The 16,265-nt window shown below is 45.1% G+C and overlaps 1 protein-coding gene across 21 annotated transcripts in view; it reads left to right on the plus strand.

Annotated features, from left to right (window-relative positions):
* The window catches only part of LOC106565887 (eukaryotic translation initiation factor 4 gamma 3), a 59,249-nt gene extending 44,319 nt beyond the window's left edge, over positions 1 to 14,930 (plus strand). For 14 of the 21 annotated variants that reach the window (XM_014133528.3, XM_014133530.3, XM_014133525.3 and 11 more), the window contains 20 exons: positions 392 to 535; positions 919 to 1,083; positions 1,297 to 1,494; positions 1,751 to 1,894; positions 2,077 to 2,313; positions 4,150 to 4,254; positions 4,668 to 4,806; positions 5,066 to 5,202; positions 7,520 to 7,610; positions 7,723 to 7,849; positions 7,949 to 8,160; positions 8,301 to 8,416; positions 11,101 to 11,273; positions 11,379 to 11,504; positions 11,853 to 11,934; positions 12,178 to 12,276; positions 12,380 to 12,526; positions 12,725 to 12,806; positions 12,909 to 13,055; positions 13,889 to 14,930. In XM_014133528.3, coding sequence (XP_013989003.2) covers positions 392 to 535; positions 919 to 1,083; positions 1,297 to 1,494; positions 1,751 to 1,894; positions 2,077 to 2,313; positions 4,150 to 4,254; positions 4,668 to 4,806; positions 5,066 to 5,202; positions 7,520 to 7,610; positions 7,723 to 7,849; positions 7,949 to 8,160; positions 8,301 to 8,416; positions 11,101 to 11,273; positions 11,379 to 11,504; positions 11,853 to 11,934; positions 12,178 to 12,276; positions 12,380 to 12,526; positions 12,725 to 12,806; positions 12,909 to 13,055; positions 13,889 to 14,070 — 2,853 coding nt within the window. In that variant the 3' untranslated portion in view covers positions 14,071 to 14,930. The remainder of the gene's footprint in view (positions 1 to 391; positions 536 to 918; positions 1,084 to 1,296; positions 1,495 to 1,750; positions 1,895 to 2,076; positions 2,314 to 4,149; positions 4,255 to 4,667; positions 4,807 to 5,065; positions 5,203 to 7,519; positions 7,611 to 7,722; positions 7,850 to 7,948; positions 8,161 to 8,300; positions 8,417 to 11,100; positions 11,274 to 11,378; positions 11,505 to 11,852; positions 11,935 to 12,177; positions 12,277 to 12,379; positions 12,527 to 12,724; positions 12,807 to 12,908; positions 13,056 to 13,888) is intronic. The other 7 variants (XM_014133533.3, XM_014133541.3, XM_045691738.2 and 4 more) reach the window with 3 other exon arrangements.
* The last annotated feature ends 1,335 nt before the right edge of the window (positions 14,931 to 16,265 follow it).

The raw sequence follows: 16,265 nt of genomic DNA on the forward strand, positions 1-16,265 counted from the left end.
ATCTAGGACTGTTATTGAGAATTCACCACCGCTCAGTAAAAACCAGTGGGATAGACCTAAGGGAGGGGAGTCTGGCCAGTCTTTCTCCCTAGTGGTAGGCCAGAAACAACTCCCAGCCCCCTACCTCAGGCACTTCATGTAGATCTGAAAGAGTTGATGGGTATATGCAATATGGTAGTAACCCTACCTTTCCCTCTGATGTGCTTTCACCATATTGATCATTATATTATCATTCATTATTGCACCTATCTGAGGTATGTGACAGTGAAACATTATTTGATTTGGATTATACAGCCACTGCTTTTCCTCTATGGCTAGGGCCACAGTGTTAGAGAATCACTGCTCCCCCTGCTGGTCTGTCAGCTCACCATCTCGCTCCCTGTGTCTGCAGATTAACCAAAACAAGCTGCCAACCCGGGCTGTGGAATCCAGGGTGATCTCTCGTGGCCCTGACTTCACACCTGCCTTCGCTGACTTTGGCAGGCAGATGAGTGGAGGACGCAGCGGCGCTGCAGTGAGTCACGCACACGCTCACGTAATTACTACTCCTCCACCTGACACCAACACAACACCCCTCTTTCTCTCAAATAATGTCTCTTGTCTTTGTGTTTCTCATCTTTCTCTCTCACACGCACTCACAGAATATTAACTTGTGCGTTTAATTTTCCCCAGAGTCTTCTGGTATGGTAACAAACAACATCGCTGGGCTGGTATCATAGTGAGATAAATGAATCATGGGGAATTATTTGCACCTCTTGTTGGTTTGCTAGATATGAGTCATTTCCCAAAGTCGTGCTCATTCAAGGAAAGTCGTAAATTGAACATCAACGCACAACCTTGGCGTCTTGGCGATATTGTGTTTTGTTGGTGGTGAACTGCAGAAGTGACGAGTTGTGCTGTCTCCTCTCTGTCCTCCAGCAGATGATGAACATGGGGGGGGGTGCCCGGCGGCCCCCACCCAGGAAGATTATCCTGAACGTGTCGGCGAACGACGAGGTGCAGCTGAAGAAGGCCGAGAACGCCTGGAAACCTGGCATGAAGAGGGCGGGGCCATCAGACGACCCTGAGGTCATTACAACACAGGTAGGATGAGCCCAACCTTTCATCAGACACAACCACACAGTCAAAAACACACACCGTACTCAACTACAAGATATTATACGTTTCTTCAGCAGTCGCTCCACACAGGAAAGAAATGTTGTGACCAAGGAGTTGTCAAGAGACCGAAGATGAAATGAAGTGTGAGTGAATGAATGTTCACCTCAATAAATTATGAGGATGTTGTTGCCGTGTCAGGAGCTCTTCCGGAAGGTGCGCAGCATCCTCAACAAACTGACGCCTCAGATGTTCAACCAGCTGATGAAGCAGGTGACGGACCTTACCATCGACACGGAGGAGCGCCTCAAGGGCGTCATCGACCTGGTCTTTGAGAAGGCCATCGACGAGCCCGGCTTCTCTGTGGCCTACGGGAACATGTGCCGCTGCCTCACCACGGTATGTTATGCTCAGTTCTTTATCGTTCAGACATGATTACTTGTGGTTCCTCTGAATGCTGCTAGCCAACATCAAAATATAATCTGTGTATGCATGGGTCCTCTAAAGCCTCATACACATTCAGCAAAATGTCCCTAAATGTATATTTCTGCCCCCCTTTTCACTCTTTCGACACCATCTCCCATTCAATTCAAAGTGTTTCCTCCATATTTCTTCCCCTCTAACCAAATTGTTACTTATCTCGGTTGCTCTCCAGCTTAAAGTGCCCATGACGGACAAACCCAACACCACAGTGAACTTCCGTAAGCTTCTGCTCAACCGCTGTCAGAAGGAGTTTGAGCGGGACAAGGTGGACGACGTGGTGTTTGAGAGGAAACAGAAGGAGCTCGACTCTGCACAGGTACCCGGATCACCTGACACACACACACTACCCAGATCACCAACCGGTCTGTAACCTACTGTCCCTAGTAGGGGAATACAGAGCAGAGAACTCTATGGGATCCAGTCAGTTACTGATGTTAGTTGAATAGTTAGTGTGGGGTTTGCTGTTAGGTCTGACAATCTACTCCATCTCCTTTCCAGTCCAGTGATCAAGAGAGACTACGGTTGGAGCTGGAGGAGGCCAAGGACAAGGCCCGCCGGCGCTCCATAGGAAATATCAGGTTCATCGGGGAGCTGTTCAAACTCAAGATGCTGACAGAGGCCATCATGCACGACTGTGTGGTCAAGCTGCTGAAGAACCACGACGAGGAATCGCTGGAGTGCCTGTGCAGGCTGCTCACCACCATTGGCAAAGACCTGGACTTTGAGAAGGCCAAGGTGAGCTATAGGGATGGGCAGGGGAGAGGAGGGGGCTTAAATGAATTCCAGCTAGTGGTATGGGGATGCCTCTGAGGGCTGCAGGGATGTGGGTGAAGAGACATGGTTGAAGACATCTCACTGTTCCCTCTTGTCTGCTGTTGTCTGGCCTGTTTTAACCTGCTGCTGGCCAAAGGAATGGCTCCTAGACATGTACAAAAGTGTTCTCCCTTTTGGGCTCTGCCAGAGTTTTAAGACTCTGTGGTCCTCACTCATACTACGCTGACTCTGCAACACACTACATATGCTAAACACACACGCATCCATATTGACGGCGCACACAAACACACTTACACACTTCACATACGCTGCTGTTACTCTGTTTATTATATATCCTGATTGCCTAGTCACTTTTACCCCTACCCACATGTACATACTGTATTACCCCTGCACATTGACTCGGTACTGGTTCTCCTTGTAAATAGTCTTGTTAATGTTTTTGTGTTACTATTTCTTTTTTATTTAGCAAATATATGTATCACTTTTTAACTGCACTGTTGGGAATGGTCTCGTAAGTAAAGTATTTCACTGTAAAGTTTAAAGATCCCAGAAATGTTCCATATGCACAAAAGCTTATTTCTTTGTGCACAAATTTGTTTACATCCCTGTTAGTGAGCATTTATCTTTTGCCAAGATAATCCATTCACCTGACAGGTGGGGCATATCAAGAAGCTGATTAAACAGCATGATCATTACACAGGTGCACAATAAAAGACCACTCTAACAAGTGCAGTTTTTTCACTAAACAATGCCCAGATGTCTCAAGTTTTGAGGGAGCGTGCAATTGGCATTCTGACTGAAGGAATGTCCACCAGAGCTGTTGCCAAATAATTGAATGTTTATTTCTCTACCATAAGCCACCTCCAACATCATTTTAGAGAATTTGGCAGTATGTCCGAACGGCCTCACAACCGCAGACCCTGTGTAACCACGCCAGCCCAGGACCGCCACATCCGGCTTCTTTACCTGCGGGATCGTTTGAGACCAGCTACTCGGACAGCTGATAAAACTGTGGGTTTGCACAACCGAAGAATTTCTGCACAAACCTTCAGAAACCGTCTCAGGGAAGCACATCTGTGTGTTAGTCGTCCTCACCAGGGTCTTCACCTGACTGCAGTTTGGCGTCGTAACCATCTTCAGTGGGCAAGTGTTAACCTTCGATGGCCACTGGCACGCTGGAGAAGTGTGCTCGTCACTGATGAATCCGGTTTCAACTGTACTGGGCAGATGGCAGACAGCGTCATGTGGGCAAGCAGTTTCCTGATGTCAATGTTGTGAACGGAGTGCTCCATGGTGGCGGTGGGGTTATGGTATGGGCAGGCATGAGCTACGGACAATGAACACAATTGCATTTTATCAATGGCAATTTGAAAGCAACAAGATCCTGAGGCCCATTTGTCTTGCCATTCATCCGCCACCATAACATGTTTCAGCATGATAAACCACGGCCACATGTCGCAAGGATCTGTACACAATTCCTGGAAGCTGAAAATGTCCCAGTTCTTCTATGGCCTGCATACTCACCAGACATGTCACTTATTGAGCATGTTTGGGATGCTCTGGATCAGCGTTTACAAATAGTAACTCAGTAAAATCTTTGAAATTGCATGTTGTGTTTATATTTTTGTTCAGTGTACATCAAAATTATTGTTCCAAGAAATAAAGTGCACATTGAATTGCTTAATGGAGTGGAATGAAATTAATTGAGAGCGTCTGGCTGTCCACTGGAGTGAAAAGTGAAAATGTATTAATACACCACTTTGCATTGACCCTTAATTGCTCTCTTTCTTGTCATAGCCTCGCATGGATCAGTATTTCAATCAGATGGAGAAAATTGTCAAGGAGCGGAAGACATCGTCTCGGATACGGTTTATGCTGCAAGACGTGATAGATCTCCGATTGGTAAGTTGTGTGCGCATCTCCCTCTGTGTTGGTGGGGCGGGAGCGGTGGGGATATGTGCATGCATGCATTCTTTAGATTTGTGGTTGTGTGTGTTCTGTCCAGCTCAGCTGTGAGGATGTATTTTCCATTACAGTGAATCAGAATGCTCATTTTCAGTACCTCCATTTCATGCAGGCTCCCTGAGCACACCAATAATTAGATCTGAGGAAGAAAACAATCGGTGAGATTCTAATCAGTGAGATTTCAGCATAGAATTAAACATTCTGCACAGCCCTCCACACAATACTACTGTGCCATTGGGGCTATGTGACTGTTGGCCAATTATGTTGTACACAGTTCACTAATTCAAAACACCAGATTGTTTCACTGAGGAAACTCCTTGCGTAGGTCTAACACTGCTCTTTTTCCCCAGCACAACTGGGTGTCCAGGAGAGCTGACCAGGGACCCAAGACCATCGAGCAGATCCACAAAGAGGCCAAGATCGAAGAGCAGGAGGAGCAGAGGAAGGTGCACCAGCAGCTGCTCTCCAAGGACACCAAGAGAAGGCCAGGTCAGCCAGGACCATGGGCTAAATCCTCTTTAAGGCTTACAGCCACACTGGAATCCCCTCCCCATAACTTGCAGACTCAGAGATGCTACAGTGGCCCACAGTGGACAGAAGGCTCCCCCACTCTCTCCCATCTGTCAACCTACCCCATTGTATTCTCTCAAGACTGGGGCATGAGGAGTTGATGTTGTCACTATTTGAGTTGTTTTTTAATAAACCCATTAACATCTCATCCCCCGTGTGTGTTCCCTCTGTTCTCCAGAGCAGCAGCAGAGAGAGCAGCAGAGAGAACAGCAGAGGGAGCAGCGTGTGCAGCAGAGAGAGGAGACCTGGAACACTGTGCCCATGACCAAGAACAGCAGGACCATCGATCCCACCAAGATCCCCAAGATCTCCAAGGTCAGCCCCAAAAACACCTGTAGACCTCAACTTTTGGATGGTTTACCATGGAGGTTCACTGGTGTTTAAGTGTACTCTATTTTAATTACATTTACATTTACGTCATTTAGCCGACGCTCTTATCCAGAGCGACTTACAAATTGGTGCATTCACCATATGATATCCAGTGGAACAACCACTTTACAATAGTACATCTATATCTTTTTTGGGGGGGAGGGTTAGAAGGATTACTTAATCCTATCCCAGGTATTCCTTAAAGAGGTGGGGTTTCAGGTGTCTCCGGAAGGTGGTGATTGACTCCGCTGTCCTGGCGTCGTGAGGGAGCTTGTTCCACCATTGGGGTGCCAGAGCAGCGAACAGTTTTGACTGGGCTGAGCGGGAACTGTGCTTACGCAGAGGTAGGGAGGCGAGCAGGCCAGAGGTGGATGAACGCAGTGCCCTTCTTTGGGTGTAGGGACTGATCAGAGCCTGAAGGTACGGAGGTGCCGTTCCCCTCAGCTCCGTAGGCAAGCACCATGGTCTTGTAGCAGATGCGAGCTTCAACTGGAAGCCAGTGGAGTGTGCGGAGGAGCGGGGTGACGTGAGAGAACTTGGGAAGGTTGAACACCAGACGGGCTGCGGTGTTCTGGATGAGTTGTAGAGGTTTGATGGCACAGGCAGGGAGCCCCGCCAACAGCGAGTTGCAGTAATCCAGACGGGAGATGACAAGTGCCTGGATTAGGACCTGCGCCGCTTCCTGTGTGAGGCAGGGTCGTACTCTGCGAATGTTGTAGAGCATGTACCGACACGATCGGGTCACCGCCTTGATGTTAGCGGAGAACGACAAGGTGTTGTCCAGGGTCACGCCAAGGCTCTTAGCACTCTGGGAGGAGGACACAATGGAGTTGTCAACCGTGATGGCGAGATCATGGAACGGGCAGTCCTTCCCCGGGAGGAAGAGCAGCTCCGTCTTGCCAAGGTTCAGCTTGAGGTGGTGATCCGTCATCCACACTGATATGTCTGCCAGACATGCAGAGATGCGATTCGCCACCTGGTTATCACAAGGGGGAAAGGAGAAGATTAATTGTGTGTCATCTGCGTAGCAATGATAGGAGAGACCATGTGAGGATATGACAGAGCCAAGTGACTTGGTGTATAGCGAGAATAGGAGAGGGCCTAGAACTGAGCCCTGGGGGACACCAGTGGTGAGAGCACGTGGTGCGGAGACGGATTCTCGCCACGCCACCTGGTAGGAGCGACCTGTCAGGTAGGACGCAATCCAAGAGTGAGCCGCGCCGGAGATGCCCAACTCGGAGAGGGTGGAGAGGAGGATCTGATGGTTCACAGTATCAAAGGCAGCAGATAGGTCTAGAAGGATGAGGGCAGAGGAGAGAGAGTTAGCTTTAGCAGTGCGGAGAGCCTCCGTGACACAGAGAAGAGCAGTCTCAGTTGAATGACCAGTCTTGAAACCTGACTGATTTGGATCAAGAAGGTCATTCTGAAAGAGATAGCAAGAGAGCTGGCCAAGGACGGCACGCTCAAGAGTTTTGGAGAGAAAAGAAAGAAGGGATACTGGTCTGTAGTTGTTGACATCGGAGGGATCGAGTGTAGGTTTTTTGAGAAGGGGTGCAACTCTCGCTCTCTTGAAGACGGAAGGGACGTAGCCAGCGGACAAGGATGAGTTGATGAGCGGGGTGAGGTAAGGGAGAAGGTCTCCGGAAATGGTCTGGAGAAGAGAGGAGGGGATAGGGTCAAGCGGGCGTTGGACAATAATTGATGTTTGGTTCCTTCAAGTCTTTACAAGTTGGATGACATAAGTCAGCCTGACATTTTGAGTTATGTTTACCCCATTAATGAAGATTTGTGTCCTCATTGGTCTGCAAGCACAAGTCTTCCTGGACGTGTTTGCATTCGTATTAGGTCCATGGTCTTCCCAACTGCCATACAATGCCAACTAGTAGATGAAACACTACTGTGCTGTACTGTAGACATTACACCGCATCAGCTATTTTCTCACTTATAGGAATCCTGTGGTTCTTCATTAATACTTCTATGTGGCGCACATCCCTGTCCTCGTGATATTGTACTAGTGGTGAAATAATACATCTCCACCTGCTGGATAGTTGCGGTACAACCACACAAAGCCTTGCATACTGGAGTATGGCACCCCCTGCTGGATGAAATATGTTAGAAACCCAGACAGTCCTCTGTGTGTCAGTACCAATGATGTATGAGGCAGCTCTACATTCTCAGAGTTTGTTAGTCATTATTGCATTGTTGGCCCAGATCAAATGATATGAGTATTGGAAGGTGAACTGTTTGTCATCATCCTGTCTAGCCTCAGATGGATGAGAAGATCCAACTGGGACCACGGGCCTCACTCAACTGGATGAAGGGCAGCAGTGGAGGGGCCAAAGCCAGTGACTCCGGTAAGGAGACATACCGTGTCACACACACACACATTGGTGATCCAGTTGAATTAGCTGTAAATGTGTTCTGGTTGAAATGTAATGTCTGTTGCTTCATCTTGTCTCCCATCAGAATTATCCCGGTCTGGTGGTGGTGGCGCCAGTTTAAACCGGTATTCTGCACTCCAGTCCACCCCATCTCAACCCACCACCCCACCTGCACAAAGCCCAGAATATGACACTAGAAGAACCTTGGGCAGGTAATGATCACATTTTCAAACTTGTATAATGGATTTGGTCTCTGAACATCTTATTTTGAGGCAAAACATTCGTGTTGTGTGTGTTTTCTCCTCCCTCAGTCGAAGCAGTGCAGGGAGAGAGCGAAGCGAGAAGCCCTTGAGCTCAGCCCCATCGCGGCCTGGTTCCTTCGTTCGAGGTGTCAGTGCCAAAGAGCTGCTGGCGAGCCCGGCTCTGAGTCCCGAGGAGCCCCGCAGAGAGCAGGAGAGCATCAGGAGGCTCAGCATCAGCGAGGACAAGACTGAGCCAGAGTGCAGCAGAGCCAGGGAGCCTGGTAAGGCAACAAAACCCAGTTCTAGAGACATACAATGACTAAACACACAGAGTCAGTGGGGACACACACACACACACACACACACACTCTCTCTCTCTAGTAGGGGAGCGCTCTTGTAACAGTGTTGTTTCCCCCTGCAGTGAAAGCAGAGCCTGTGGTTGCCCAGTCTCCAGACATACCTGCCCTCTCTGAGGAGGAGATGGAGAGGAAGTCCAAAGCTATCATTGACGAGTTCTTGCACATCAACGACTATAAGGTACAGTCATTTAAAGTGGAACTGACACCATCTGAACTGCTTTAAACACAGATAATCATAATATCGGTCTAAAATATCAAATTCGCTGTTTATGCTTCAAAACCAACTTTATAAGAGTTTCTATTTGACTCAAAATTCCATTACATAGAGTAAGGCATTGTTTGCAGAATTAAATGGATGCTTAATACAATTCACCAGTAAATCGCTAGGTAGTCTATTAAATATTGCTATCAGGTTGTAAATCACAGCTAGTACATGTCTTTGCTGCCTCCATCCATTCAGGGGATGAACTGTTTCAGTTTCACTGACCCATTATTTTGAGAGAAAAAACACAAAGTAAATTGATTGGGGAAACTCAACACAATCAATCTAGCTATGCAGTCCCGTTACATGGCTAAGACTATAGCTAGCTTATCTATTTATATTGAACAAAAATATAAATGCAACATGTGTTGGTTTCATGAGCTGAATTAAAAGATCCCAGAAATGGTAATGGCTGCTAACGAAGTTAGTCCCAGATGAGTTTTCCAATGGAGCCCTCTTTGTCTGGGGAAGTAAATTACATTTTGGGAAAAAAGGCAAATTCGGCTCCATCATTCATTGAATCAGATGGCTCATTCATCACAAAACCCACTGATATTGCCAACTACTTTAATGATTTTTTCATTGTCAAGGTTAGCAAAGTTAGGCAGGACATGCCAGCAAAAAACGCTGACACTACACATCCAAGTATATCTGACCAAATTATGAAAGACAAGAATTAGTGTGTGAGTGGAAGAGGTGAAAAAATTGTCTATCAACAATGACTAACCACCAGGGTCTGACAACTTGGATGGATAATAGCGGATGATATTGCCACTCCTATTTGCCATATCTTCAATTGAAGCCTACTAGAAAGTGTGTGCCCTCCGGCCTGGAGGGAAGCAAAAGTCATTCCGCTACCTAAGAATAGTAAAGCCCTCTTTACTGGCTCAAATAGCCAACCAATCAGCCTGTTACCAACCCTTAGTAAAGTTTTTGGGAAAATGGTGTTTGACCAGATACAATGCTATTTTACAGTAAACAAATTGTCAACAGCATTTCAGCATGCTTATAGGGAAGGACACTCAACAAGCACAGCACTTACACAAATTACTGATTGGCTGAGAGAAATGTCTGATGAAAAATTGGGGGGGGTTTGTTTTGTTAAACTTCAGTGTGGCTTTGGACATTATCGATCATAGTCTGCTGCTGTAAAAACTTGTGTTATGGCTTTACACCCTCTGCTCTATTGTGGATTACAAGTTAACTGTCTAACAAAACACAGAGGGTGTTCTGTAGTGGAAGCCTCTCCAACATAATACAGATCAAATCAGGAATTTCTCAGGGCAACTGTCTAGGCCCCTTACTTTTTTCAATCTTTACTAACGACATGCTACTGGCTTTGAGTAAAGCCAGTGTGTCTATGTATGTGGATGATTCAACACTATACACGTCAGCTACTACAGCGACTGAAATGACTGCAACACTTAAAAGAGCTGCAGTTAGTTTCAGAATGGGTGGCAAGGAATAAGTTAGTCCTCAATATTTCAAAACTAAAATAATTATATTTGAAAGCACACATGATAACATATGCACTGTACACATGGATTTTGTGTTGTAGATATGTGGCAGTGGAGTAGGGACCTGAGGGCGCACACTTAGTGTGTTGTGAAATCTGTTATGAATGTATTGTAAAGTTTTTACAATTATATAACTGCCTTAATTTTGCTGGACCTCAGGAAGTGTAGATGCTGCCTTTGCAGCAGCTAATTGGCATCCATAAAAATAAAAAATACACAAAAAACATTTCTCTCAAATGTTGTGCACAAATTTGTTTACATCCCTGGTAGTGAGCATTTCTCCTTTGCCAAGATAATCCAGCCACCTGACCAGTGTAGCATATCAAGAAGCTGATTAAACAGCATAATTATTACACAAATGCACCTTGTGCTGTGGACAATAAAAGGCTCTAACGTGCAGTTTTGTCACACAACACAATGCCACGGATGTCTCAAGTTGATGGAGCGTGCAATTGGCATGCTGACTGCAGGAATGTCCACCAAAGCTGTTGCCAGAGAATTTAATGTTAATTTCTCTACCATAAGCTGCATCCAATGTCGTTTTAGAGAACTTGGCAATATGTCTAACCAGCTTCACAACCGCAGACCACATGTAACCATGCCAGCCCTGGATCTCCACATCCGGCTTCTTCACTGTGTGATTGTCTGAGACCAGCCACCCGGACAGCGATGAAACTGTGGGTTTGCACAAACTCTCAGAAAGAGTGTGCAAAGCTGTCATCAAGGCAAAGGGTGGCTACTTTGAAGAATCTCAAATATAAAATAGATTTTGATTTGTTTAACACTTTTTTTGGTTACTACATGATTCCATATGTGATATTTCATAGTTTTGATGTCTTCAATATTATTATTTTTTAAATAAATAAACCCTGGTATGAGTAGGTGTGTACAAACTTTTGACTGTTACTGTATGTGCTCGCTTGTCACAAAATTATTTTCTTTTGTCATATTCTTCCCATTTGATGGTGCTTAATCTGTGCCCGGTCCTCTTTAATAATGCTACATACTGTATGTGCATGCTTTTGTATTTTACTTTCTTCATGAAGTTTGTAACACCAAGATGTGTGTTTGTATTCTCTGTAGGAGGCTGTGCAGTGTGTGAACGAGCTGGACCTGTCCTCTCAGCTCCACGTGTTTGTTCGTGTGGGGGTGGAGTCCACCCTGGAGCGCAGTCAGATCACACGGGACCACATGGGCCAGCTCCTCTTCCAGTTAGTGCATCAGGGCACACTGCCCAAGCACCAGTTCTTCAAAGGGTCAGCCTACCTACATATCCATCTGCTCTCATTCAAGCTGTGTCATCTAACAACTGTGCTGTATCTAAAATGGCTGTCTCATCAGAATATCTGTGTTTCCTTCAGGTTTGCTGACACCCTTGAACTGGCGGATGACATGGCCATTGACATTCCCCATATCTGGCTGTATCTGGCCGAGCTGCTCAGCCCTGTGCTGAGAGACGGGGGCTTCTCTATGAGAGAGCTCTTTAGGTAACACTGCTACTCTACAGCACAACAATATTGTATTGTTATCTCCCTGTAAAGCTATGGGGATCAAGAGGGGGTTACTATTGCATTAACAGAGCTTATCAGATAAGTCCACATGCAACCCACATTTATTCAGATCTCACATAGTCTACAGGATGAGTAAAATGTACCCCATTCCGTTCCCTCTGTCAAGGATTGCTGCTTGTTGCTATCGCAGTTCTTTCATTATGGAGTGTTGATGTTGGCTCTCACACCTACATTCCCTGCTTTCTGTAAACTGTGATATGAAGGAAAACAGTTGGGCGGGATTGAACCGCTGGAGACATCTAATGCTTTTCTCTTTGTCCACAGTGAATTAAGCAAACCTTTACTTCCTGTTGGAAGAGCTGGGGTCTTATTTTCTGAAATACTGCACATACTATGCAAACAAATGGTAAGTTACATTGTGTGTGTTTTTCTCCTCTAGTTATTTTCTCCTCTAATATTTCTGAAAGAATGTTTTAACCCTTTAGCTCTTCTGACCTGAGAGAGAATATCACACAGCATCTTGTTAATATAGCTGTTGGATATTTTTGCATGACTTTTGTCAGGGTGCGAGTGAGATATCAAGTCAGCAAACCCATTAACTATTGGATACCAGGGTTCTGACATGTTGTCCTGTCTGTCTCCCACACAGAGCCATAGGAAAGTAGGCACTTTGTGGAGAAAGTCGGGCCTCAGCTGGAGTGACTTCCTGCCAGAGGAAGAGGACGTCCAGAATTTCATCTCACAGCAGGTTAGTGAGATAGACACCTTGTATTACGGCATGGAGGCACCCAACAAACGGTTTCACAGCAACCTAAACCTTCTCTCCTCTCCGTCTCCCCTCCTCCTGTCAGAAGCTCCAGTTCACAGTGGCGGACTGCTCCAGCCCTGAGGCAGCCCTCTCTGCGATGGAATTGTCCCCCGAGTTGCTCAACCGGCAGCTGGAGAGACTCCTGCTGGAGGACATGGCCAGTGATGAGCAGATCTTTGACTGGGTAGAGGTACGAACTGTAACATTAAAAGCCCACCACACAACCCAGCACAGCCACGTTTGGCTTTGTCATACACATATTGGATTATAAATACATAGTGTTGCATATTTCAAGTGAAGTGTCAGAGATCCAGGCACTGATTTCGTGCAGCTTTCCCATGTCTAACCGGAGCTCCATTGTGCTCCACTGTTGTCCGCCACATCCCAGGCAAATCTAGATGAATCTCAGATGAGCTCGTCTCTGTTCCTGAGAGCTCTGATGACTGCTGTGTGTAAGGCAGCGGTGAAAGGTAAGCTGTCATTCGTTTAGCTAGGGACAGTCCATTGTTTTGTATATATTATATAGCTAGAGCAGTTCACAATCATTTTCTCCATCTTTGTTTCTTGTGTAGATGAAAGCACTTCCTGTCGAGTGGACGTAGCCATCATTCAGAGGAGATTGCCCGTATTACTCAAGTACCTTAACTCAGACACTGAGCGACAGCTACAAGCACTTTATGCACTTCAGGCGCTGATAGTCACACTAGATCAGCCTCCTAGTAAGTAACATCCCACTTAGAACGTTAAACCTGAAGATTCACTATAAAGATATAAGCACGGTTCTGTCTCCCGCCCTGCACAGAACCATTTTACATTTACTTTTTTATTCTTGACAAAACTAAAATGTTTTTTTGTCACATACATCAGATCAGTGCAGTAAATTGTTTGGTTTTACAGGGTCAGACATAATAGTACGGCGCCCCTGGATCAAATTGGGGTTAAGTGCCTTTTCTCAAGGGCCCATCGACAGATTTTACACCTTGTCGGCTCAGGTATCTGAACCAGCAACCTTTCGGTTATTGATCCTACGCTCTATATGCTCGGCTACCTGCCGCCCTGAAGACATCCTTTTATGGTTTTATTTCATGCAGCCATTGCTATTATATAGAAATGTCTTCACAAACTTACTATTAAAACAGACTCATTTTAAGCTAGAATCCTTAGTTGCTCCATACATTTTTGGAATTATAAATGAATGATTTAAATAAAATGTTATTCTTGAATAATATATCTTATAAATCCCTCATGAGCTTAGTTTAATTGTCGTACCCAATCAGAACCCGAAATAAGCTTGTTTTACTCCAATGTTTGTAAACAATACAAATATAACATGGTTAAATCTTTGAATTTAACCACTCAAATGTTGATAGTTGATGGTTAGTCCTTGCATACATAGCTCTGTCTATGAATTTGAGTGGTTACATTTCTCCAGGCCCATCCCTCAGCTTTTTACCAAAACAAAGACGGGGAGCCACTTATCGTTTCAATTAAGGATTCTAGCTTTAAGCCATGGGATTTGGTTATTATAGCCCTTTCCCCTCTGTCTCTCCAGACCTGCTCCGGATGTTCTTTGACTGTCTGTATGACGAGGACGTCATCTCGGAGGACGCTTTTTACAAGTGGGAGACCAGCAAGGACCCTGCGGAGCAGCTGGGCAAAGGTGTGGCTCTCAAGTCTGTAACCGCTTTCTTCACCTGGCTGAGGGAGGCCGAGGAAGAGTCGGAGGATAATTGACAAGGGAGCAGGTGACCGCTGCAAGCCCCAGGACAAGAGGCCAGCTGTTGCTACATAGAATAACTGCATCCTCGTAGCAGAACAAAAGGACAAACCTACAAAATGCGTGCGGGCAGAATGACATGTATACGGCTGGAATTTTTTCTGCGGTATGGTTCTGAGACATGCCGCCATTTTGAGTTTGACTTCTAATGGCGGAAGCACTAAATACCTGTATTATACATAGAAAATATTTTTGTTTTAAATTTTAACTTACTTTTCTTTTGTTACTTTTTAAGAAGAGACTTAAAGATACATAGGTTCCGAACTCTTTAATTTATTATTTTTTTAAGGACTGCAAAAATGGACGTTTATTTAACATTTGCAGATGCTCACAATGAGGAGAACATTGATGATGAATAGAAATAACAATATTAATTATAATAACAATAATAATTGTGAAATAAATAGCCTCCCTGGATTCCATGTTGTTTGGTTGAAAACAGGGTAAAAAGTTATTTTGGAATGTAGGGGAAGGCAGAGAGTGAATGCACAGGGACAACTGACGTCATAAGACGTCAATGGTTATCAGTGATTAATCACAGGAAGTGTTTCCTCTGCTTTGGCTTGCTCTCTATGTGATATGTATGTAAACTTCCCAAGAGGCAATGCAAATCAGTCCACAAAAGAACATCACATGAACATAAATAAACAACAATGAACAATAGATGCATTCAAATGAAATAAGCAAAACGCAAGTTTAAAAAGCAAATGCCAGGGTTGCTGAACATGAAGCGCTTGTAATACTTCAGATCTACAGAGCAAATTAAAAGCTTGTAAATACATTAAAGACAAAAAAGGTATTTAAAAAACATAGCAAATGCAATCAATGGTGGTTATTTTGTTGAGTGGTGATGTTTGCACTACAAGAAGATATATTTTTTACTTGGTTTTAACATTGCTTGCAATGCAGTCTGAAGTTGAAAGTGAATTTTGTGTTAAGTGTGCCCGTGTTAAGTGCCATCTCTAAAATGAGACTACAGTATAGGAATTGTAAAAGCTACATTACCAAAAGTATGTGAACACCTGCTCGTCGAGCATCTCATTCTAAAATCATGGGCATTAATATGGAGTTGGGCCCCCCTTTGTTGCTATAACAGCCTCCACTCTTCTAAGATGGAAGGCTTTCCACTAGATGTTGAGACATTGCTGTGGGGACTTGCTTCCATTCAGCAACGAGCATTAGTGAGGTCAGTCACTGATGTTGGGTGATTAGACCTGGCTTGCAGTCGACGTTCCAATTCATCCCAAAGGTGTTCAATGGGGTTGAGGTCAGGGCTCCGTGCAGGCCAGTCAAGTTCTTCCACACCTATCTCGACAAACCATTTCTGTATGGACCTCGCTTTGTGCACGCGGGCATTGTCATGCTGAAACAGGAAACGGCCTTCCCCAAACTGTATGCCACAAAGTCGGAAGCACAGAATCGTCTAGAATGTCATGGTATGCTGTAGTGTTAAGATTTCCCTTCACTGGAACTAATGGGCCTAGTCTGAACCATGAAAAACAGCCCCAGACCATTATTCCTCCTCCACCAAACTTTATAGTTGGCATTATGCATACGGCAGGTAGCTTGTGTGGCCTACCACTTTGCGGCTGAGCCGTTGTTGCTCCTAGACATTTCCACTTCACAATAACAGCACTTACAGTTGATGAGCAGCTCTAGCAGGGCAGAAATTTGACGAACTGACTTGTTGGAAAGGTGGCGTCCTATGACAGTGCCACGTTGAATGTCACTAGCTCTTCAGGAAGGGTGTTCTACTGTCATTGTTTGTCTATGGAGATTGCATGGCTGTGTACTCTTTTATACACCTGTCAGCAAATGGTGTGGCTGAAAAAGCAGAATCCACTCATTTGAAGGGGTGTCCACATACTTTTGTGTATATAAGCAACTCTTGGAGGACCAATGAAGTTAACTAGAACAATTAGCATCTATTATTGAACCTTTTCTAATAAGAGTTGCCAGTTTTCTCCATTCATGCACCTTGGTTGAAAAGCGAATTAGCGACAGTAATTTTTCCTCAACGGGGATTGACACCCTGTATTAGAGTGAGGAAATATTGTAATGAACTAGCTGAGCACGATGTAAGATGGGGCATGATTGTGGTAGGACAAGTCATATCTTGCATGTCTTAAATAGCCTTATGATGTTTGCCAGC

The sequence above is a fragment of the Salmo salar genome, chromosome 12, assembly GCF_965601325.2.
Source record: "Salmo salar chromosome 12, fSalSal1, whole genome shotgun sequence".
Lineage (NCBI taxonomy): Eukaryota > Metazoa > Chordata > Actinopteri > Salmoniformes > Salmonidae > Salmo > Salmo salar.